The sequence below is a fragment of the Alligator sinensis genome, unplaced genomic scaffold (assembly GCF_000455745.1).
Source record: "Alligator sinensis unplaced genomic scaffold, ASM45574v1 scaffold1241_1, whole genome shotgun sequence".
In the NCBI taxonomy this organism is placed as follows: Eukaryota; Metazoa; Chordata; order Crocodylia; family Alligatoridae; genus Alligator; species Alligator sinensis.
The window spans coordinates 1,448,370-1,471,582 of record NW_005842202.1 but is presented as its reverse complement, the minus strand read 5'-3'; the positions used below and the strand labels follow the sequence as shown (position 1 = coordinate 1,471,582).

Genomic DNA, 23,213 nt, shown 5'->3' with positions numbered 1-23,213 from the left:
TAGCACAGCCCTGTGACAAGGGCTGCACAGTGTCTAGGAGAAGCTGTTTAAACCACAGGGCTCAGTAAAGAAAATTTCACTGAGTTCTGGATCAGAGGTTGCAAGACTAAGAACAGTTGGTGCTTCCAGTTAGGTCCAGTGGATAAAGCACCGGGAGATTCAGGATCTATTTGCATCTCTGCTATTCACTGGGAGAGACTTGATCTCAGGCAAGTCTCTTCTCCTCTTTCAACTTTTCTCTCTCTCTCTCTCTCTCTATATATATATATATATCAGAGCTAATGCCTGCCTTCTTTTGCTCAGTGCTTTGGAGATGCAAGTATGATGACTACTATATGCATGTAACCAGCAGCATTCTTCTGGGAAAAAAACCTAACCGGAGTTCAGCTCACGCAGAGGCAACAAGCCAGGGAAATATTACAGTAATATCTGAAGAGGAGACGTTCAGCTTGACAGGTAGCAAAGGACAATAAAGACATCTAGACAAGGTGCATATGACCTAAAAGAGGAGGAGGGATGAAGACATGCCACACACATGCAAAGGGACTGCCAGCTGGCGATATCACCGCTCACTCTCTAATTCATGCCAAACTTTCAACATGAAGTTGCAAAGCTTTACAGATGCTCACTCCTCTGGAAGTCAGACCACTTGTTCAGATGTCTAAATACTGGTTATAAGTGCCTTATTTGAGACTCTTTCGCTGCTCCTGATTTCCCACTGACTCAACTAATTGTAATGAAATATTGTTAAACAAATTTCTCCAAGGCTGGAAATCTGCACAACAAATGTGCTCCCTCTACTAAATGTAGCTTCCATAATCCTTGCTCATTATCTAATGCATATATTTCCACCTGCACACAGCTGAAAGACTAATTAATTATGAGGCCAGGAGGTGAAATGGCACATTGTTCTGTAAACATGCCTGAATCCCCAGGGGAATTGGACAGAATTAATGTTCAGCTCCATCCTAGAGAGGCTGACACGGTTTGGGAAAGGTAAGTACCAGGTTAACCCTCTCCCATTCAGTCTGAGGCTAACGAAGCTGTCACTTACTTTTATCTGACTTCATCACTTCCTCCCGAGCCTGGTTGCTGCTTTTGGTGCAGACTGCAAGCGTCTTTATAGCGTAGCTGCATGTGATCTGTCCGCAGGCCTGGATTTTAGTTAAGATTAAAACAAATAAACAAGCACGCACATAATTTACAGTTCACATATCTCAACTCTCAGCAGAACAGAGAGAATCTCTCAGGTGCCAGGGGGTGTTTATAGATGTTTTATGTCTGGGCATGAATATTAAATTGAGACTCTTCTAACGGGTGCTGAAATATATAATCTCTGCTCTCTTTAAACATATTAGCTCATAACCGTGCTCAGACACAGACTTTCAGTGACTCACACCCTCCTGCTATAATCTTCTGACCTTTAATAGGACAGCCACAGGAATAAATCTGCCAAGCAAGTTTATATCAAAAGGACATTATCAAAAATGAATACCTGATGAGGGAATCAATCTATCAAAGGGCAAGATTTACTAGAGTGAAGGCATGGAATAGACCATTTCCTTTGCACTTCCATGCAGAAAACTGGCTTGTTCAACTGTGCATGTTACAAGACTAAATCATTATAGAGGTGAAAAACAAATGTACCTGCGACTGAGGCACCAGCCCACTACTGAAGTGTGCTATGAAGGGCTTTGGGCTTGTACAACACAGGGACAGCATTAAACAGCACCTGAGAACACATCTGCAAGACTAGCAGCAATCATCCTCTCCTAGACAGAACACATGTACAGGCTTCAAACCACCAAGGCTCTGGCATCAAACTCATTTCAACCCCAGGGAATTCCTTCCAGCATTGCAGGGCAAGTTACAAAAAACTCTGCCTGGTGTTACTGCACTGGACCATGATTATTATTTGCACCACTAAGACAATCCCTTGGGTCAGGGTGTTCCTGTGCTGAACATTAACTGGATATATATCTATATAGATATATAACATTATATGTTCAATTGCTCCATGTCTTGATCCAACAATCACTGAAGAGTTGATGGCCAGGTTCTTACTGCCCTGCCACAGGGTTTGAGATTAGGATCCTAACTGTGGGCCTGTTCTGCAACTTGATCTGTCACGGTGGACTCCTGTGGTAGCAGACGGCCTCATTGCAAGCAGAGGAGCTGTGTGGGGACACAGGCATCTGACATACAAGGAAGCCTTAGCTAAAGACATGAAACAACAGATGAGGAAGTCAAACGCTGGGGAAAAAAAAAGAAGGAACATGAATGTAAAGAATACAAATGTTTTTGCAGGAACTAACTGCATGCACTAAACAGACCAGCAGCAACTCCAGGTGGCCCCTTGTTAAACCTTCTCAGCTGGCCACAATTCATCAGTATCACCATAAAAGTGAATCTAAAGGAAAGGACTTGAAAGGAAAGAGATTGACAGCCTCTCAGATTTTTTTTTCAAAAAACCTATAGCTTTAGCAAAAGCACAGTCTGTTATTTCAGATGCTTCTTTGCAGAAATTCAATTAATGATCTAAACTCATCTGCTGAACAGGAGACATAACATTATAAAAAAGCAATGTCCTGGTTAAGCTCGCTTATTGGGAACCCCCACATTGTTCAATTTGCAGAGAAAGGATGGAATAGGTAGTGAAAAACTGAGTGTGACTATTACAGTCCTGGGGAAAAGCCTGAAACCAGGGAATAAGGCAAGTCAATTACCTTCAGGAATTTCAGCATTTTCTTCACCACGCCTCCTTTCACTGCCTCATCAACTGCTGATGGACAGGTGGACAGGACACGACTTAGGACCCCAGTGGCTCTCTTAACGAAGAGAGAAAGAAAAAAAAACAAGGTAATGGCTCTTCTCCTGGAGAGAAGTGATTGCATTGCTTGCCCTCTGTTCCTTTATTTTAAGTGTAATTTAATTCTTTTGTTGTAGTAGGAGGCTAGATATGGTGAAAGTAGTCATTAAAGTGGCAGGAAAATATATGTATATCCTTACACACGTGTAGTTATAGCATAATAGCTTTAGAATGGCACTCTGTTTCATATGTAATAGAGACCCAGCTCAACATGACCTTATTGTCTCAGCCTAGGGAGCAGAGAGTCAAAGATGACAGCTACTCAGCACAGTTCCTTGCAACTTAGCTTATGGGAAGAAACTTCCAGTAAAAACTAGGCGAGCACAGCTACCACTGATTCAGAGAAGCAGTGAATGAAATCACTGAATAGGGCTCGGCCAGAGCAGAGATGACTCCCAGCTGGGACCACATCTGCTCCGACCAGCGTGTCTTGGAAGGGCTGATGCCTATGGGATTTAGACACACATCTAGATGATGACACAACCCCTTCAGAATCATTTACAGAGAAGAGTCGAAAAAGGCCCCAGCTCTGAAATTCTCCAGCTGTTGCTTCTCCTTTGCTTCTGAATTCAGTTCCCTGTCTTCAGAAGAGTTTTAACAGACCATCCTGGCGATAAAACTTCATGAACACTAAGCGCCCCTTGCAAGTGAACATGCAATCAGGAACAGAGCTCTGCAAACAGAATGCTTTCATCCTCATCTAGGTCACTGTCCCATTCATAAAGCATCTGAATGTTTAGAGGGACCCACTTACTGTCACAATCTTTCCATCTTTGCTGCTGAGCAGAGACAAGCATTTCCTGCCTACATCCACAGCAGACCCCTGAAATGAAAAGCAGCAGTAGACATTCAGGTCCAAACAACACAATTAAACTTGCATTAAAAATGGTGTTAAAGAGACAGCTACACTTCAGGGAAGCTTCTGAGGGAGACTTTCAAAGGCACAAATGGCAGGAAGGTAGCCAAAAAAATTGTTCTCTTTCATCTGTAGGGCTTGTTTAGCTTCAGAGAGTTTGAGATCAGGCTTTCCCCTTGCCATCATGAATACATTTGAGATCAGGAAGTAGACTGTTTCATTCATGGAATGGGGTTAACATGCACCACTTGGATTTCCTTTAGTCAGGTAAAAGGCACATTACACATAAATGCTTAAAAAAAAGAAAACAAGGAGAAAGGATTCTCGAGTTCCCTTCCCTTTGTCCCTCTTGGCTCTGTAAAGCTATCACATACATTAGTGAGGGGTTGCTTGTAAGAGCCTGAAGAGATGAGGGTGTTGATTGACCAAGTACCAGCACGCCTCCAAGCTCAGAAACCTCCCTGCCTGCACTGCAAGAGCCATCCAAGATGGATTTCTGACCCCAGGTGTGAGTAAGCTCTCTCTCCAGTGCAGACCACAAAACTCTCAATATCCCATGAGAGTATGAATGTAGCAATTTCCCTCAGCCCCCACCAGCCTCCTTCCCTAGTTAAATGCTCTGCAGCTGCAAAGACTCCTCAATTCCTGCACTGGACACTAGATCACATGCAAAGCAGTAAAAAAAAGGGGAGGGGGCTGGACCTGTTTGTGAACTCTGAGGCTCTGGATAAACAGTGAAAGGAAACAGGAGGTTGCAGGGGGACACCCACGGACCTCACATCCCGTACCTGAATGACCATATTCGATTCCAGGGATAAGTTCATCATCAGGCCTAGCACTGCAAACAGACATTCTTGGTACTCTGCAGCACTGCCATCACAGCAGCACACATCCTACACACAGGGGAGAACAGAATATTCAGTATCCAATTCATCATGGGAAGGTTCAAAATATGCATTTCCTCATTCAGCCACTCAGCATCCCCCTTCTCATCATGCCTCAAACTCCCAAAGACCTATGAACCTGCCACAGAAAAGTCCACAGCAAGAAGACTCGCCCATCTGGAACAGACCTGCCAGGTCAAAGTGGAACCACCTTCACTGGTATTCAGCAGCTCACAATTGAGCCTGATCCCTAAGGTCCATTGTGAGATCTAATGGCTCCCTGAACCCAACACAGAAAGGTACATGGCAAGAACCCTGATGCTTCTCCCCAACCTCAAAGAAATCAATGGGGAAGAAAGGAATTTATTTAGTGAAGATCTTGGCCAGGAGCAGAGGCATCACAGCCACCCCAGGGGAGAGCAAGATGCCCAAATTGCAATGACAAAGAGGCACCTAATGCAAATCCCAAACCTGCATCCACAGACTGACAGGCAATTAGTCATCATGTGTCCCAGCCATCCCACTACAAATGATGTCCCTAATTTCTCTAGTCCACCTGACAGGGGGGACCTGTACTGCTTATGCAGAAACTTCCAGGTGGCAGGTATCAGCTTCCAACTCCAGCATTATCCTCCAACCACGCTCACCCTCACCTCAGACATTGTGCAACAGGCCACAGTTCTATGTATGAGCTTTCCAGTACTGACATCCAAACTATATATCTTCTCTTCTCCTGAAAGCACGTGCCCGTCGTTTTGCTGTGGCTGAGAGCAGAACTCCCTATGCTGTCTGGAATAGCCCCATAAACCATAGAAGGCAGTGGGGCAGGGTGATTTCCAGTACACCAGGGCTCACACCATAACAGGATGTGTGCAGGTTGCTGAGGAGAGACATGCAGCTGATGCATCCACTCCTAGATGGGCTTTGCTTCATGTGGAGCAAAGGAGCATGGGACACACATCCTGCAGTGGGCTCAGGAATTAAGAAGCAAAGGGCAGTAGCTGAGAGGCTGGCGTAAGAATGCAATGCAGACAGGAAAGGGTGGATTCGCAGGACCTGTGGGGTTTGAGGGTGGTTTCAGCACCACTCCAGCTGTGGGTGCAAACCTGGCTAGACTTACCATCAGCTGCAAGCAGGCCTGCCAGCATTCCTGACTTTCTGCCATCTGAACCCGGAGGACTCCATCACTGCACAGGTCCCCCATGACAGCAATGCCGTGAGCTAGGGCTGCTCGGTTCACCAGCCGGACCGTTTTCTCAAAAAAAAAAGAGCAAGCATGATTGAGGAGAATTAGTCAGAGACAGTGAGAAGGATTCATAACAAGCCCAGGATGTTCTTTTCTTACTCCTAGCCCTACTGCGGTGGCAGTGGCAACAGGAAAACCAGTTGCTCCTCACCAGTTTCAATCAGAGGCACACTGCACACTGAAGGTTACCTCAATCAGAGCTACACAGCTAAAGCTCGGTGTGTTGCCCTGGACATTTACTCCAGTGGTGTTAGCAATTATCTCTCTGCACCTTGACATCCTCTCACTACCCACTGGGCACAAACAGTCTGACAGCTCCAGAGGGAAGGGCAGAGGTGAATCCATACTATTACTGCTGCAGTCTTCTCTTGCTTATTTTGGACAGTTGAGAGAGGAGAATTTTTTTCTTTCCAGTTCTTGCCTAATGCAATGTACTGCTGATCTGCACTCCCGCTATCCCAGTGGCAGGCCTCTTTGCAAACAGCTCTTTAAAGGGTCAGGGTTTGTGATGTGAATGAGTGGCAGCTGGAGAAAGGACCAAACCCACCAAGTTCATTTAATCTGTGATCTAAAGTTGCCTTTAAACCCAGATCACAGTCATTAGAAACAAGTGGATTTGCTGGGGTTTGTGTACTGACTGGCCTAGACAGGCCCTTCTGTGACTCCACTTGGCAATTCCTACTGTTCTGTAATACAGAAGTCATTTAATTCCTCACATGAACACAGAGGAGTGGAGAGGCCTCCTGAGCCACTGAGCCCACCCCCGAGGAATCTAGCCGGGGTTTGTGTACTGACTGGCCTAGACAGGCCCTTCTGTGACTCCACTTGGCAATTCCTACTGTTCTGTAATACAGAAGTCATTTAATTCCTCACATGAACACAGAGGAGTGGAGAGGCCTCCTGAGCCCACCCCCGAGAAATCTAGCCTCAAGCTAAAAGGGATCATTGCTAGAGTGATCATGCAAAATTTTCAAGGAAAAGAAGAGGTGGAAAGCCCTTGGCCCCTTTCTTACCAGTAACTGGACGAATAATGGCAAAGTCCCAGTGGAAAGTTTGATACGACACTGGATTCTGAATCTGTTGGCAAAACAATATTCAGATTCTTGTGGATCAAGGCAAAATTCATATGCAGACAAATGCAGAAAGAGCTGGGCAAATTTTATTCCCTGGAAGAGAGCAAATTCCCCGGATTTTTCCGCCAACATCCTGTTTCTTACTATTTTGCTTAAAGATGTTGTCATGATGTAAAACAGCAATCAAATCAAATTCTGTCCTCTATGACTCCTATGCAAATATGAGAGTCTGACCTTGGTCTGAGCAGTATAAATTAATAATTAAATGATTCTCTTTGGTATAAAACTATTTCCATTTCTGCCAAAGCCTCTCATCTTATTTATTATGTTAACATACGAAATGGCTCTTTGTCTATTCAGCCCATGGCAAGTGTGTTCATCATAAAGCTCAGCAAGCTGATGTTTTCTAACCTAGTGCTATGAGAACCTGTGATAAGTCCCAAAACGTAGCATGGAAGAAGCGAACAGTTTAAAAAGTGCTACTTACTTTTCCTCCTTCATTAGGTCAGCTAGCAAGTTCATGGCACAGATAGCCCTGGTGTCGGGAACCTTGATAAATGCCATAAGCACCTGCAGCCACCTGTTCAAAGGCAAAAATTTTGTACCACATCAGAAAAAAAACACTGGTGATGGTTGTATTTTCAGGAGCACCTAAATGTTTTAGGTGCCAAAACCCCTTTCACTTCCAGTGGGATTTTGGCATGCTGACTTAAACCTACGTTTCCCTAAAATTTTTATGACCTTAACTCCTTTGGCAACCAGGATCTGGGGGAACGTTTGTTCACCAGAGCGCCCCAAGCGATGACAAGGTCGAATGGTTATAAACTCCTGAAAGATCGTTTCAGGCTGGACATCAGGAAGAACTTCTTTACTGCCTGAGCCCCCAAGGTCTGAAATAGCCTGCCGTCAGAGGTGGTTCAAGCACCTACTCTGAACGCCTTCAAGAGAAACCTGGATGTTTTTCTTGCTGGGATCCTATGACCCCAGCTGACTTCCTGTCCCTGGGGCAGGGGGCCAGACTCGATGATCTTCCAAGGCCCCTTCCAGCCCTAATGTCTATGAAATCTATGAAATAACAAAATGCCTAAATACCTTTGGGAATCTGAGCCTTATGTCAGGTCCCTAGCTCTGTACAACAATGTAGCTGGACTGACTTCAATAAAGCTAGGTTAATTTACACCAGTTGTGGGGGCAAATCCTCAACCACTCATCATTTCCAAAAGCTCCATGGTATATGATACACTGTCGCTCAACTGCCTGGCTACTGACCACCTTCTAGGTATCTACTGGTCGTGGCACATCAAGGTAGAGTGAGCCTGCCATGCTGAAGAATATAACCCAGGTTTATATTAATGTGCATATGATTTCATATGGAATGTGTGTATATATAAATGCAGTGGAGGCCAAGAGCAAAAGTTTGACATGGTACGCTGAACAAACCTAACAGTCCCTTTGAGTCTTCCCAGTGAACTGCAAAGCAGTGGTAAGGCTCTTGATCCACCACCTGGCAGCAGCGAGAGCCTCGTACATCAGTCACCATTTCTACTCTCCAAAAAGTGTGTGTGCTGCTATGTGCTATACACTTGCAAAAATAGCACAGTCTCCAGGAGTTTCAGCTGCGACCTCAGCAAAATGAGTGGTGTTTCTGCAGAAATGCCAAAGGCTTCCAATATGACCTGGCACTATAAAGATGTTAGATCTCAGCATAATGCTCATTCCAAAGTACAAGGAATCGCATCTCCATTTTTCTTCCTTCTCCACATTCAAAACACAGAAGGGGCAATTTGAGCACATCATTCCAAAGACTGCCAGCAAATCCTGCACACACGTGAGCAATTAAATGTATAACTTCTCACTCATGCAGGCAAATATCTAGTCTTCAGGCTCAAATACAATCTGCTGCAATATTTCCAATGGCCACAGCTGCACTTTTAGGCATTCACATATCTCTGTGAATCAGTCCCCCGTTTCTTCTGTCCATCCTAACTCTTTTTTAACAATCAGGCCCACAATCTTTCCTCAAAGGGTGATGGAAATGTTTTCCAGACCCATGATATTCTAGACCAGAGCAGTATTAATCAACTGTGCTAAATAACAAAGCATCCAAACTTCCCCCGAGACAAGGCTCATTTCTTTAACCTTCCTTTTGATGGAAAAGGTCTCAGGATTAATGCCTTACACACATTACTAAGTTTGTACATCTGTTCAAGAACCTTTTTTTCTATTCATCAATTACTTTGAATCATTTAAGCTAGCTCATTAAAATTTGTTTCCTGTGTAATTGTACAAGGAGATGACGGTACAGTAGGAGAGAGTTAATAGACTGTGGTTTCTTTCTCCCTTTTGTGAGTCACAGAAATGCTGCAGTAATCATACATTCCAATTATTAAATTACGAGAGAGATTCGGCTTGAAGCTCAAGCCCCTCAAAGACAGCAACATGAGCACTAGGTGAAGAGCCATATAAATGTATGTACTTCCATTATCTTAGACAAAAGAGAGTAACTTACGTAAGAAATGTCCAAAGGTTATAAAACATTTCTCAGAAACCCTTTGCATTCAGTTGCCATAATGTGTTTGTGTCTGAAGGTCGCCATACAGAGCACACAGGAACATCTTCCCCTACACACCTGTGTTCCCTGAAATCAAGCACATCACAGTGCTGCTCTTCTCTCCAACACTACCAGTGGTTTAAGGGCTTCCACTGAGTTACAAAATGTCCGGTGAAAGGGAATTCTGGGAACAAGGCGAAGGGCTCAGACATGGCTTCCGGGGTCACTGAAGTTATTTGGCGCTCAATGATCAATATTTAGTGCTGGTGAAAGGAGCCCAAGGTCTCCACAACCCTTGGATTAGGGCATTAGCTACCAGGCACAGGGACTGCAGAGGCCTGGGTTTAGCAGCTTGCTCAACAACAAGTGTCCTGTGTGACTTCAGGCAGGTGACAGTCTCTCTGTGCCTGTTCTCCATCCAGGAAGAGCACACACCAACTGCTGAAACTTCCTTAGCCCAACAAAGGGTTTTTGAACTCGAAAGCTTGCTTAATAATTATTTTCCAACTATTTGGGTTGATCTAATAAAAGATAGGAGATTCACCCAAGAAATCTTGTCTGCCATCTATAAAATGGAACATTTGCCCTGCCCTTACTGCCCAAGGATGTTGTGGGGATGGGTAGATTAAAAGATTTCAAGGCACTCGGACACTGTGCTGATGGGGATCATACAGGTACCCATGACAGCTGAAGCATGAACTTCCATACCGTGTTTCTCTCCTGACTGCTAGCAAGCTTTAGAGAAGAATGGTGTTAAGAGTCTAAATAACTCATTTGGTCCTTGGACTCTAATTGTGCCCTCTGTGATGCTCTTTTCTGTCTTGGGAACAAAAAACCAGGCAAGGGAATAAGACTGCCACAGTCATCTCACATAAGCTACCCAACAGCCACTGACATTCAGCTACTGTCAGCCAGGGCTGGATTCCAATTCCAGAGAAGTTCTTACCTCTCAGCCAGCCAAACCAAAGGCTCTCCCCCCATTTACAGGATAAAATTCTCACCAACCCTCTGTGCAGAGATCTACTGCATATTTAGCATTTCTTCCATTAAGGGCACGAGTATCACATGGCAGAGGGAGCCACAGAAGAGCAAGGAGGAGAATTTAGCTTCTGGTATTTCTCTTTTGGCTGGAGTTTATTCTCTCCTAACTTAGAAGCAGGTACTCAAGAGGACCCATATGAACCAGGGTAGCCCATAGAGAACGGTGTTAGAAATTCTAACCAGGACTGAAATTCATTCAATTTGAGCACGGCTTTAGTTGTAAGTCTCCGCTTCCTCATGGCAAGTTAAGTGCAAGCTCCTTGTCAATCTTTCATTCGGTGGTAAGACTATAAGGGCATTGCTTTTTTCTGGATGGGAAAGGCATGCATTACCTGGTTAGGTCCTGGTGCCTGAGCAGCAGACACCTCCCGTTTTCAGTCTGAGAGTAGAGAAATAGCAATGCCAGTGTCTCCTTCTGGATCTCAGGCACTTCAGAGGACAGAAGTTTGGGAAGCTGCACATTCACATCAGGGTGGGTTAACAGCATTCGCTGATTCTCCTCTGAAAAAGAAAAGTTTTGTTGAGGTACACCATGTCATCCAAACCCTTCCGTACTGACAAAGTCAGCACCTGCAGGAAAACCACTCCACAGTTTTTAACACCTTCATTCCACCCACTTACAGGCTCTTTCGCTACATGACCGATCGGTTCTTCCATGTGATACTACTGCAGCACAAGGCAACTACTCAGACATTCCAAAATGAACAGGGCAGTTGCCTTTAACATATACATGTGATGCTCCAAAGTCTGCATTAGCAACAGCCCATTCCTTTGGACATTGGCTAGGTCATATAAGATCCAAGTCAAGGTAGATTTTGGTCCCTGGCCTTTAAAATACTCTGGGTTTTCCTCTCAACATTTTTAATCGCGCTATTCAATTAGTCCACAGCTACAACTCCACTAAAAACAAAGAGCTGAGGGGTCTTGCTTGAAAACCCACTGGATACTGATTCCTCAGTTAAAGGATATGCACCCTGTCATCCTCCAACAGCCTTTATAGGGAGCTCTGCCTTGCATCGATATTACCTGGTTAAGGAAAAAAAAGGACAATACAGTTCCCAGCAGAGCATAAGCTAAAAATATTAACTCAGGAGCTAGCGATGATCCCAGGATGGGCAGGAGTTTACTCTCAATCTCTTTAAGCTCTCCACTAAAATAGATTGGTACTTCATTACCTGGGGGACACAACCAAAATTGTGGTTGCTGGTAGAACTATACCTCAAGCAGTTGCATTTGACCTATAAATCTTTGCTGTGCAGTGAGGTCTACATCCAAGTGCTCTGGGGAGTGATGTTCATTGAAAACAATAATTTCAAACACAGTAAGTGCCATATTAGCAGTACATTAACAATGATTAATGTTGATTACACAGCTTTACCATTCCCAGTGCAGACTGCTTGCCAGAGGACGAGTAGAGAAATAGACAGATCCACTTCAGCAGTGTTTTTCCTCTCTGCACAGAAACCCCTAAAATGGAAATATTAATTATAAAACAGCAAAGAAACGATGAAAATGCAGGGCTCTTTGGGGGTGGGTCTGGGTAACACAGAAAGTAACAGTGATGGATGCTAAGGGAGTCGCCATAAGGCAGCCTTGTGGAGAAATTCAATGAACTACTCCCATCCCTTCAGCTTATGGACACCAACTGTTTCCATGCTGGAGCATCTCAAATTGGCAGAAATGTCTGGTCCCCATGCCTTCTGCCTAGCATTCTGTTCTTACTGTCAATACCAATCACAGCCCTGCTTAAATATGCCTCGAGCAAGTCTCTGTCCAAAACAACTTGGAAAAAGCAGGTCTCAACACTCAAAAAATGTCTTTTGATCTCCTCCAGAAAATATCTCCTCCCAGCCAGGAGGAAGATCAGATAGCAGAGGGATCGTAAAGCCAAATAAGTTTGCCAGATTCACTGATCGATTAGTAACATACAATGTAATAGGCAGCTATGAAGAATGAATTATAGGAAGCAGAAGGTACAAATCCTCCAGGATGATTCTTTCCTTTGATTACAGGGCTGAAAGTAATACCTGAAAGCGGTTTTTACAGGCCATGTTAGAGAGCAACAGGGCAAAAGCTAAAAGGTGTACCTCTGATTGCAACAGACCTGCACCAATTCACACCAGGAGAATACAAAAGACATGGCTTCATGCATTTGTGTTTCGTTTATGTCAAGTTTTACAAACCCTCTCACCTTCTTCGCTGACAAAATACAAAGCCCCTCTCCCCCCACACACAACAGGGGTGCCAAGGGGAGTAAAAACCAGGCCTGATGTACTGTAGTGGTTTTCCCCCCCGCATCCAAAAGCGTGGTTTGTCGAAAGGTCGCACCAAAGTCAGCACATTTGGATACTTAAGCTTTGCTGTCACATTATCTCTTGATCATTTCATCTGAATTTCATGAGAGGCGATTGTGTTTCTTCAAAATGTCTTTTCACTTCCTCATGCTGTAACGCCCCACTGTTCTCCTTCGGAGAGGCCTTACCGTCTTATGACCTTGTTGTCATTGATGATACTGAATCCATTGTTTGTTCTAAATAAAGTTTGTTCAGTGCCTGGAATGAATTCAGAGATAACCAAGTCAGCCCCACCATCCATCTGGCTGACGTATCATCGTGAAGGCAGACTCTTGCTCTCCTGGAATGGAGCGTTAAGTGACAAGGTCACAGAATCAATAGCTTTGGCAAAAAGGGAAAAAAAAGTGTTTGCGCCACATGAAAACAATCCTCAAAACAATATCTGGAGCAGAAACAGCACTGAAGCTAAGGGGCCTGCACTCTGTTTGGATCTGTAACTGCACACTGTGATTTTAATTTAAAGGAGTTTTGCAGCAAAATGGAAGCGCCAAACCAGGACTTGCAAACCAGCAGATTTTAATAGTGAACTGTGTTTTAAAATCAATTAAACAACTGTTTAAGAATCAAAGCAATACTTGAGTCCAGAGGAGATGAAGGATGATAAAGAAGTAGAAGGCTAGTTAGCTCAGTGAGTCCAGGCCCCTGTCCCAGGAGAAAACAGCCTTCAGACAGGATCTCTCATATTGAACATATATTGGAACAGTCTTAACCAAAAACTCTTAAAGAAAATAATGTACATGTAAGAACAGATCCTCACATGCCATCAGCTGTGCTTAAGTCACCTAAAACTGGCACTACATCTCAAATTAAACAGCAAGAGCTGGTTGTTCCTTTACTTATCTGTTAAAGTCTGAGCTCTGGGCTCAGTTTCAGACGCAACGGCCAGCAATTCTCCACCAACTTTAGCCAAGTAACCTCTTGGCTGCAGATTTCAGCAATGTTACCAACAAATGCAGTGGAAAACAGTTGAAGTCAGGACTTTCTGAAATTTCAGCAGCAATGGGCTCAAGTTGTGATGTTCACCTCTGAGATGAACATCCCCCAAATTCTGAGTGTCTTTTCCTTTAGCATTCCAGCCAGAGTCTGTCTAATACTTTTCAAACCCAGTATTAGCTACAAAATCCAAAATGCTGGTGTCTTCTCTCATCATTTGCATAAAACTACCAAGGATTACTGCACTGCGACAAGGACTGAACTACAGTGCTTAGTTTAAGAAGAAAGGAGGATTGGAGGGTGCCAAATGGATTTACATGGAAACATAAAATCATGGGAAAAAAATGCCAGCTGCCTTTAGCCACTGAACACTTATCCTCATTACACAAGCAATGAGGTCTCTTCTACTATGAAGCAGCATATAACTCTCACCAGCGTTAAAGAGAGGCCTGTGCTCACGTATTGCAGGGGAAGAGAGAGCTGTCTTGCAACGTTAAGTTGACAAAGCAAGCCCTTCGTTTTGTTCAGCAGCGTGTGCCTGGTTGGCAAGCATCTGTGCTCACCACTGATGTGCCAAGAAATACTGGCATATTCCACACAAGCATTTACTGGCCTACAACACCAACCTTGGAACAGTGAATTATTCTAACAGAGGAAGAATTTTTGTAAGCTCCGTGGACCAGACCCAACTCCCCTTCAGGACTTCCGCTGCCTAAGATCACACCTCATGTTTCCGTACAATGCAAGCAGGTATAGCATAAAGTACTCACGCTCTCTTATTGCTTCAGTCAAAAGTCTAATGCCACCTGCATAGTAGAGGGCATTCTGGTTGGCTCTGTCGAGCTTCTGAAGCAACTCTTTCACAGACACAGCTGTTAACTTGCCAGACTGAAATTCCTCCAAAGCTTTCCCTTCCTCCTTTGCTGCCCTCTCCTGTAAGTCTACTTCATTCAGGCAGCCTTGAGAAGCAAAAGAAAGAAAAGCTGAGAATGAATTCAGTGAAAGGGCAATTTCTTGAAGCAGACTAAGGCCAGGAAAATATGGGGAAAGCACATAAGGTCTTGGGGGGCCAGGTGGAAATGTCCCAATGCTAAAACCAAAGGCGGGGGTCAGTGTGGCCTAGTAGGTTGGGAAGCGTCTGGTGTTTCATGTGGAGTAGTTGAAGGAGAATGACCCCGACTGAGATGAGCCAAATGGACAGATGAGCGGAGACCAGTTACAAGGAAGAAGAGTCACCCTAACAGCAGGGTGGGGCAAAACCTCTGCAGAGTGCTTTGCAGAGGTGGCAGCTGGGCTAGAATTTAAATTCCAGTTTTAGTGCAGGACAAAGGTACTGGAAGGACCTGGGTTTTGTCTTCTTACCTTTATACAGGCTTTCCTTCTGGGGATCAAGTTCTAAGAGCTTCTGATAGCACTGCCTGGACTTAACAAGGGGATAAAAAGACATTAAAGAGAGTTGAAAAAAGAAGGGGAAACATGCAGCTAAGGCAACTAACCTGAGAGGACCTGATCTAAAACCTGCTGAAGTCAATGGAACGAGTCCTGGGGAATTCAGTAACCTTTGAGTTTGGACCACAGTGCTGTCATCTTTACTCCCAAAAGATTCTTCCCTATCCCCACATTAAAAATTGAGCAGAGGGAGGGGAAAAAATATCAGACCACTCTTCCTACTGACACTTGCAATGTAGGAAGGTGGGCAGTAGGCAACTGGAGAACTAAGTTTTATAAAGATGCAAGTGACATCCATCTGCAACAATGCCAGTTGAAATGATCTAGCACGAAATGTCTGATGGATGTAATCCCTCACGAATCTCTATTACTTCAAAATTAGAGAGAGCTATCCAAAACTCTGCCCATAAGCAAAAGACAAGAGGCAGAGCATCCCCAGTGAGAAATGAATCAATATCTGCCCTCAAGTTAATAGTAAAAGAAGCACAGCTGCAAAATGCAGCTCCACATGCCATGACAACTAAACATTATAGATTATTTTTGTACCAGTTCTAGCATCAAACTCTAAGCAATTTAAGAACTTTCTCTTTATTTTTACTGGTAAGGGAAAAATTAAATAAATTACATTTTACGAGTAATTAAGTTGCACCATTTTATGAGCAATTAAGTTCACCATAGGTAGGAAAAGCAGAATGAAACGGTTTATGCCACACTTACTTCATTAGGGGCTTGGAAAGATTAATGCTAATACAATAATTAGATCTTCACGAGCACTTTTCATTCTGACAGATCTCTCAACCTGAACTACGTTGAGGACCACCTCAGCCACAAATGAAATGCAGCCACCCGTGTGAAATGGGGCAGCTTTGTAATAGAGAACTCATGCCACAAAAAGCCATTTGGAAAAAAAGAGGCAAAGCTTTTCTTGTTCAACAGCATGGTCAGGGCAAACAGATATCGTTGGCAAAATGTAACTGCTAGAGATGGAATCTCGTAAGGACCTTCTGTCTTAGGAAAATTACTGCGGATTGAAAATACCACCGTTTTATAGCCCAGCTGAGCTATAGCCCTTTCAGCAGCACTGTGTCCCTTCCTTGCCACATATTGGAGCATTGGAAAATATTGGAAATGTTGGAGCATATTGGAAAGATTGCCACCTCTGGAATCTCCATCAACATACTGCGTAGAGGTCTCCCAAACACTAATGCAGCTGAGAGCTGCTTTAACTTCAGAAAGCAACTGGGGCCCCAGTACAACTTGCTGTTTTAACTACAAGGCAAACTCTATGCCTTCTGCTATCAGCAGCCAGCGTGTCCTTGGCAGGAATCTATCCGTGCTTTTAGCGCACGCTGCAATTAGGAATGTGCGGAGAACTTTGTCAGTCTGTAGCCACGCAAAGCTGAGCAGTTATTAAAAGAGAAACAACCATTACAAGTTGTCGTTGCCAAGTAGAAATGTTCTGTTTTTGTGCAGACATAAGTAATGCATATGGCCTGTCACACTAACACGGGATGGAAGGTTTATCGCAGAGCTCAATGATGTCTTAACCCAATGCCAAAGGCAATGTGCACGAGCATGATGGGCTATCGCTTGTCAGATTAAGACCATTAAATTGTCTCACGTGCCTTCTAGTGCCAGACCCAACTGGCAGCCATGCGTTTTGCTATTATATTAGCCTAAACCTGCACTGACTTCCTAAAACACAGGGTTACTCCAAGTTTACACCCGAGTAACTGAGAACTGACTGTGGCCTAGTGCCTACAACGACTATGCAACTTACCTCACTGTAGTGCTTCAGTGCCAGGTGAGCTTTGCCCATGTGGAAATAGGCTTTCATGCATTTTTCATTGCACTGGGTTAAAAATAATTATTCATTAAAACTTTTACACTGTTGAATCATTAAACACTTCTCTCACGCTCTGGTTTGTAACATTATAGCAACTACACCAAGCCAACTCTGCAGGTGGAATGGACTGCACTTCACATAAGGCTGGCAGACTCTTGTTTCCTTGAGTAATGCTCAGCTTTCCTTCTGTGACAAAACCAACTTCTGGCGTACGGTCCTTCCTCAGTACGTGCCTCACGAGCTGGTTTGAACTGAAAGACTGACCCATTTCTGACAATGAATGTCCAGGAATTCAGATTTTAGAATATATAGTGTGTATCTAGATGGACTGTCTACAAAGTGTTTGCAATGGCTTTCCGCTACCTGCTCACTTCCATGGATTCACTGGCATTTGCGAGTTAAATAAACAGGGTAAGTAAGTTAGATTTCACAAATACCTCACATCAGGACACAGCACATGCATCTAAAACACTGTTCTGCTGCACAGACTAAATTATAGCTGACAAGATCTTCCCTTGTTGTCTACTGAATCTCGTCTGCCTTCCTGCAAGGGTTGTAATTTTCTGTGTGACACCTGCTCTATGATTAGGAGAGCTCTAGACTCAACTGGCATGGTAATATTAGGAGAGATGGAGAAAAACATGATGAAAAAAACTTTTAAGACTTCACTATCTTTGCGGTACTAGCCTTTCTGTTCAAACGCTCAGACTGGAAGCCCGAGAACTGCTGGCTAGAGAACACATGATGAAAAAAACTTTTAAGACTTCACTACCTTTGCGGTACTAGCCTTTCTGTTCAAATGCTCAGACTGGAAGCCCGAGAACTGCTGGTTAGAGAATAACCTGAACCAAAACCATTCACTACCTGTTTGCCAACAGGGAAAACAAATCATTGAAAAGCACAAAGAAGGGTCCAATTCAATACGAACTTAACGCTGCTGCTCCTAGAGCCATTTACATGGGCATTTAGTACAGGTATTCATTTCTGACAGCCTTTTTCGTGTAAGCTAAGGCTAATTCCTCTTACTGAATTACTTGTATGATCCTCTATTTCTGTAGCACCCTTGACTGAATTTGCTCTAAGAAGCACCAACCGCACACTGCATTACATATGACTAGCGTTACTCGCAATTTAAAGTTTCACATCTCTCTGGAGTAGCCCTGCCAAAAATGAAATGAGTTCTAATTGTTTCTAGCTTTGATGATTTTCTTACGCAGATAAGAAACCGCCAACTCCAAATGCTAACAGACTGGCTGGCCTTTTCCAGATCAACTGTCTAGCAGAAGAATATTAAATGTCCTCATAAGACAGTGCTGATAGTATTAATGATATGACAGAGTCATCTGGAATTTTATAGGGATCAATGTGTTAAAACCACTACCTTTGAATTCAGCCTTTTGGCTTATGTTATATTTCTCCTCTTTCCCAACAACGCATGAATATTTTCTACTGAGTACCAAGAGAATCCACTGCAAATTCAATGAGACCGCCTTTCATTTTTTAAACTGATCAGTAAGAGGCTGCAAGGCAACACTTAGGAGGTACTTTATCATTAGTTCTTTTAAACTTTTAATTAAATGCGTTAAACCTGAAAAATCTGCTGCATCAAGACAGCATTTAACATGTTAAATTACCCTATGGCCGAGAAGTTAGTTCAGTACTGGTGGCTCATTTCAACCCTTAAAGGTCTGCTGGAATCTGAGAGATGATGGATCATTTTATCTCCAAAGAAGCTACCACTGCATACAAGCACCATCCTCCTCCCCCCTCCACGGATTTGGGCAGAGTTGGCAAGACCTTGGCAAGGTTTGAGCATTGCTCATGGCCCTTTGTAGCCTGTTAACCTGTGATAAATTTCACCTTTGTAAAAGAAGTGCATTTGCTGCAGGTAAAGTTGGATTATAATGCCGTTCCTGAGGACTGTCTGCTGGTGCCATCAGAATCACCTCTGGGGTAACTAGCTGCCATGTCACAGAGTGCTGAATTCTTGCACACAGGCCTCTGCCATTACAGGGGAAGCATCCACTGGGACATTTAAGCCAAGGGGGACCTCTAGCTTCACAACTGACTGGACAACTTAAAAGAGTGAAGCTCCTATCTGCAGCAGTGATACAGCACTCCACAACATCACAGCTTGTCACCATGGAAGTGATGCTGATGGCAGGATCACACAATCCATGAGAAAATCTTCTAATCAAATTCTGCTGTAAATGCGCTTATTGCACTGTGTTGACATGCCGCCAGTAAACAGGTTTTGGCTGCCAGTGACATGCAGCTCACCTTGCATACATTTCATAGTATACACACACACACACACACACACACACACACTTCATATGAAATGTCTCCTAGGACGGAGGCAGACAGGGTTCCTTGGGTGAATTTGATATCTTTTATTAGACCAACCCAAATGGTTGGAGAATGGTTATTAAGCAAGCTTTCGGGTTCAAAAACCCTTCGTCAGGCTAAGGAAGCTTCAGCAGTTGGTGTGTGCTCTTCCTGGATGGAATGAAAAGTCTCCGTCCTAGGAACTGACTGATGAACTCGCAAAAGAGTTACCTTTAAAGCCCATTCACAGTCATTAATGGCCTCCTCATACTCCTGCAACTTCAGGTAAGCCTGAAACCAAACCAGGACAGGATACAAACAGCAGCATATCAGCAACAAGTCACATACTTAGCATGTCTACAGCATTTTCTGTGTTCAAAGCAGCGTATAAACATGAACTAATTAATTAAGGCAGTAGGTTTTAACCCATGGGAGTGCCGATATATTGATTTTTGCAAGCAATTAACCGCTACTCCTTCACCTTCCTGATGGCACCCTGCAACTGTTCGTCATTTTTCAAAATTAATTAAAAACAAGTCAAGCTCAACATTCACACAGGTCTGAGCCAAACTGATGGGAGACAGGAGACAGGTCCTTAGTCAATGAGGAAAACCATTACTCATCTTTCATAATAAAAATGTAGCCTGAAAGAATAAGCACCTGGCTGAAATTCCCATCACCAGCTAATACAGCGGAAAGATGGAGCCGATCATCACCTGCGAGTGATATGGAGACCTAAGGCAACACACAGAGGAAGGCCCAGGGCAAACTACCATATTTGCTGTGCCTCGGCCCTGTTTCAGCACATCTACCACACATTCAGCCCCTGGAAGCTGGTTTGGGTTCACAAGCTCGATGATCCCTTGTTCCATCAGCATGTTAGTGCAGGCTATTTTGCACCTGAAGCAATACATGGCAGCAAACACTCTGCAGCTGACCTGCGCTCTGTTTGTGTACAGCTCCGGCATGTCCTTCCGCTTCTCCAGCCCTTCCGTGTATCTCTGGACAGCTGTGCCATAGTCTCCTTTACTGAACGCATGGTTTCCCTTCTCTTTCAGCGCTGCAGCAACAAGAGACACAGGTTTTAAATGTCATTTCTTCCAACTGTAAACACAGGAAACAAAGGCCATGTTCTTCTGCTGCCCCCTATGCTAAGAACTCCCATTCCCTCTCCTCTCTTGGAGCAGTCTTCACTGGCATGTAACAGGCTTCTCTCTCTGTGTTTCCATTAATATAGCTCTCTATATTTACACTTCAGGGTGAATTTCTCTTGCTCCCCCAGCTGTGGGCATCCTTATCAGACGGGGGACAGCCAGTGACCGCACCAACTCATGTGAACACCCAGGGTTCCCTTCCACTCAGTGCTGTGAACAAAATCAACGTGCACGGCAGCGTGGTTAACAGCCTAGCTCAACTACCTCTTAATCCAGCTCTGCTCCCTCTAAGCAGTTCTTAGTCAACATCAGACATCTAAAAACTACAGCAATTACCGTTCGCTAAGCCTTCGTTTTTCTTCCTTCTTCTGGCTCGCTCTTGTGCATCCTCCTCCAGGGCTGCCAAAAAATCACCTTTGAGCAGGGAAGTTAGGATGGTATTTCAGTTAAAAAATAAAAAATAAAAAAAGAGAGAGAGATTTCCTCATAAAAAATGCAAACCAATGATGAGATAAAAGTCACTTAGTCACTTCTAAGCTACAATTTCTCCATGAAGAAAATCTTAAGGGGACATTTCATTACTCTGATATTAAATGGAACATAGGTTTCATAGTTCATAGTTGGTAGGGTCAGAAGGGACCTGAGGAGATCATCTAGTCCGACCCCCTGCCATGGGCAGGAAAGAGTACTGGGGTCAAACGACCCCGGCCAGATGTTCATCCAGCCTCCTTTTAAAGACCCCCAGGGTAGGAGCCAGCACCACTTCTCTTGGAAGTTGGTTCCAGATCCTAGCTGCCCTGACTGTGAAGTAGCGCCTCCTGATGTCTAGTCTGAATCTACCCTCTGCCAGCTTGTGTCCGTTGTTACTAGTCACTCCTGGGAGTGCTCGGGGGAACAGGGACTCCCCCAATGCCTGCTGGTCCCCCCTTGACTAGTCTGTAGACGGCCACCAGATCCCCCCTCAGCCTTCACTTGTGAAGGCTGAACAGGTTCAGGTCCCATAGCCTCTCCTCCTAGGGCCTGCCCGGCTGCCCCTCACCATGTGGGTGGCTATTACACATAAAGGCTGTAATACTGCTCAGGATTTGCATACCTGGCTTTTTAAGTAGCTCATCTCTAGGAGATGGGCCTGTTTTTTAATTCAGAATAATGAAGCTCCACCATGTGGGTGGCTATTACACATAAAGGCTGTAATACTGCTCAGGATTTGCATACCTGGCTTTTTAAGTAGCTCATCTCTAGGAGATGGGCCTGTTTTTTAATTCAGAATAATGAAGCTCTTTGGTGAGAGCTGGGGAACACCTAGAAAAACTTCCTTGCTATGCATAATGCAGCCAAGCGTATAGGACTCTTTAATATAAGCAATTGCAGGTTTGATCCAGCCCCATTAAGTAAAAACATTCCTACTGACTTTTGTGGGAGTAGGACCGGGCCTGGCATGAAATAGCAGCAATTAGTTTTCTCTATACAAAAAACTCATAGCGGGTTAATGACTGAAGAGGAGAATGCCATCCTACCTGGGTTTTCTGTCTTCACATTGTGGGTGTCCTGAAGAAAAAAAAAAGGAACGCGTGACAATCGCACCCAAACACACGCACAAAACAAAGGAAGTTTTGAACTGGAAAGAAACCACGTTTCTCTGAAGTACAGGTGTGTGCATCACGCGTATTTCTGAAAGTAACTCAAAACGCAGTTCTGTGACAACGTGTCTCTCAAAGCACGAGCAGCGTTTTTAAACCTGTCAGAACTAATCCCATCAGGAACATTTAAAACCACAGAAACAGAGAAAACAAACAAGTCAGTGCTCAGGCTGCCTCTTTCAAAAAATCAATGTGGCTACGAGTTTCTGCCAGACTCGTCGCATGCCCCACGTCACGGCTGCAGCCTGGCGCTTTCCACGGCGGCCACGAAGAACTCGGGCAGGCGGCACAATCAAACACGCCTTTTAACTGTTGAAGTGCCACGAAATATCGATGGCTATTAATTATAACATTTGTCTTATAATCGCTTACGATAATCCAAACACGCCTTTTAACTGCTGAATTGGCACGAAATATGGATGGTTATTGGTTATAACGAATGTGTTATAACGACGGGAACAGCTATGGGCACTAAAACGGCCCCGCAGTACGCCAACCGGTTTATGAGCCACCTGGAAGACGACTTCCTCCAGAAGGGCCCCATCAACCCCTTGCTACACTGAAGATACACGGATGACATCTTCATCGTTTGGACTGAAAGCTTGCAATCTCTGATCGAGGTCCATCAGAAATTCAACAGTCGCCATCCCTCCATCCGACTGTGTCTAGAATACACCACCATCTCCTTGTTAGACACGGTGATCAGTATCCAGAAGGGTAAAATGCAGACCGCAGTGTACAAGAAACCCACGGACCACCATACAGATCCGCACAGAACCAGCAATCCCCCGAAACACGCCGACAAAGCTGCGCTGTGCGGCCAAGCCCTCAGATACCACCGCGTTTGCACTGAGGAGCACACCCGGGATCGCCACCTCGCCGACCTCATCGCCAGAAGCAAACTTCCCCAGGCCCAGAGCGCACCCAACGGACAGGACGCAGGCCGTGCCAGGACAAGACAGGCAACCCCCCCTCCCCCCTTCCCCGCC

The 23,213-nt window shown here is 44.4% G+C and overlaps 1 protein-coding gene across 3 annotated transcripts in view; it reads right to left on the bottom strand.

Moving 5' to 3' along the window:
* Positions 1 to 23,213, bottom strand: part of TTC12 (tetratricopeptide repeat domain 12) — a 34,477-nt gene that overhangs the window by 4,986 nt on the left and 6,278 nt on the right. The window contains exons 2-18 of one of the 3 annotated variants that reach the window (XM_025207675.1): positions 22,102 to 22,132; positions 20,921 to 20,998; positions 20,369 to 20,490; positions 19,662 to 19,721; positions 17,037 to 17,108; positions 15,170 to 15,230; positions 14,578 to 14,766; positions 13,003 to 13,072; positions 11,899 to 11,987; positions 10,853 to 11,021; positions 7,416 to 7,508; positions 6,869 to 6,932; positions 5,730 to 5,864; positions 4,514 to 4,618; positions 3,624 to 3,692; positions 2,727 to 2,828; positions 1,055 to 1,154 (exon numbers count right to left, since the gene is read on the bottom strand). In XM_025207675.1, coding sequence (XP_025063460.1) covers positions 1,055 to 1,154; positions 2,727 to 2,828; positions 3,624 to 3,692; positions 4,514 to 4,618; positions 5,730 to 5,864; positions 6,869 to 6,932; positions 7,416 to 7,508; positions 10,853 to 11,021; positions 11,899 to 11,987; positions 13,003 to 13,072; positions 14,578 to 14,766; positions 15,170 to 15,230; positions 17,037 to 17,108; positions 19,662 to 19,721; positions 20,369 to 20,490; positions 20,921 to 20,998; positions 22,102 to 22,132 — 1,609 coding nt within the window. The remainder of the gene's footprint in view (positions 1 to 1,054; positions 1,155 to 2,726; positions 2,829 to 3,623; positions 3,693 to 4,513; positions 4,619 to 5,729; positions 5,865 to 6,868; positions 6,933 to 7,415; positions 7,509 to 10,852; positions 11,022 to 11,898; positions 11,988 to 13,002; positions 13,073 to 14,577; positions 14,767 to 15,169; positions 15,231 to 17,036; positions 17,109 to 19,661; positions 19,722 to 20,368; positions 20,491 to 20,920; positions 20,999 to 22,101; positions 22,133 to 23,213) is intronic. The other 2 variants (XM_025207676.1, XM_025207677.1) reach the window with 2 other exon arrangements.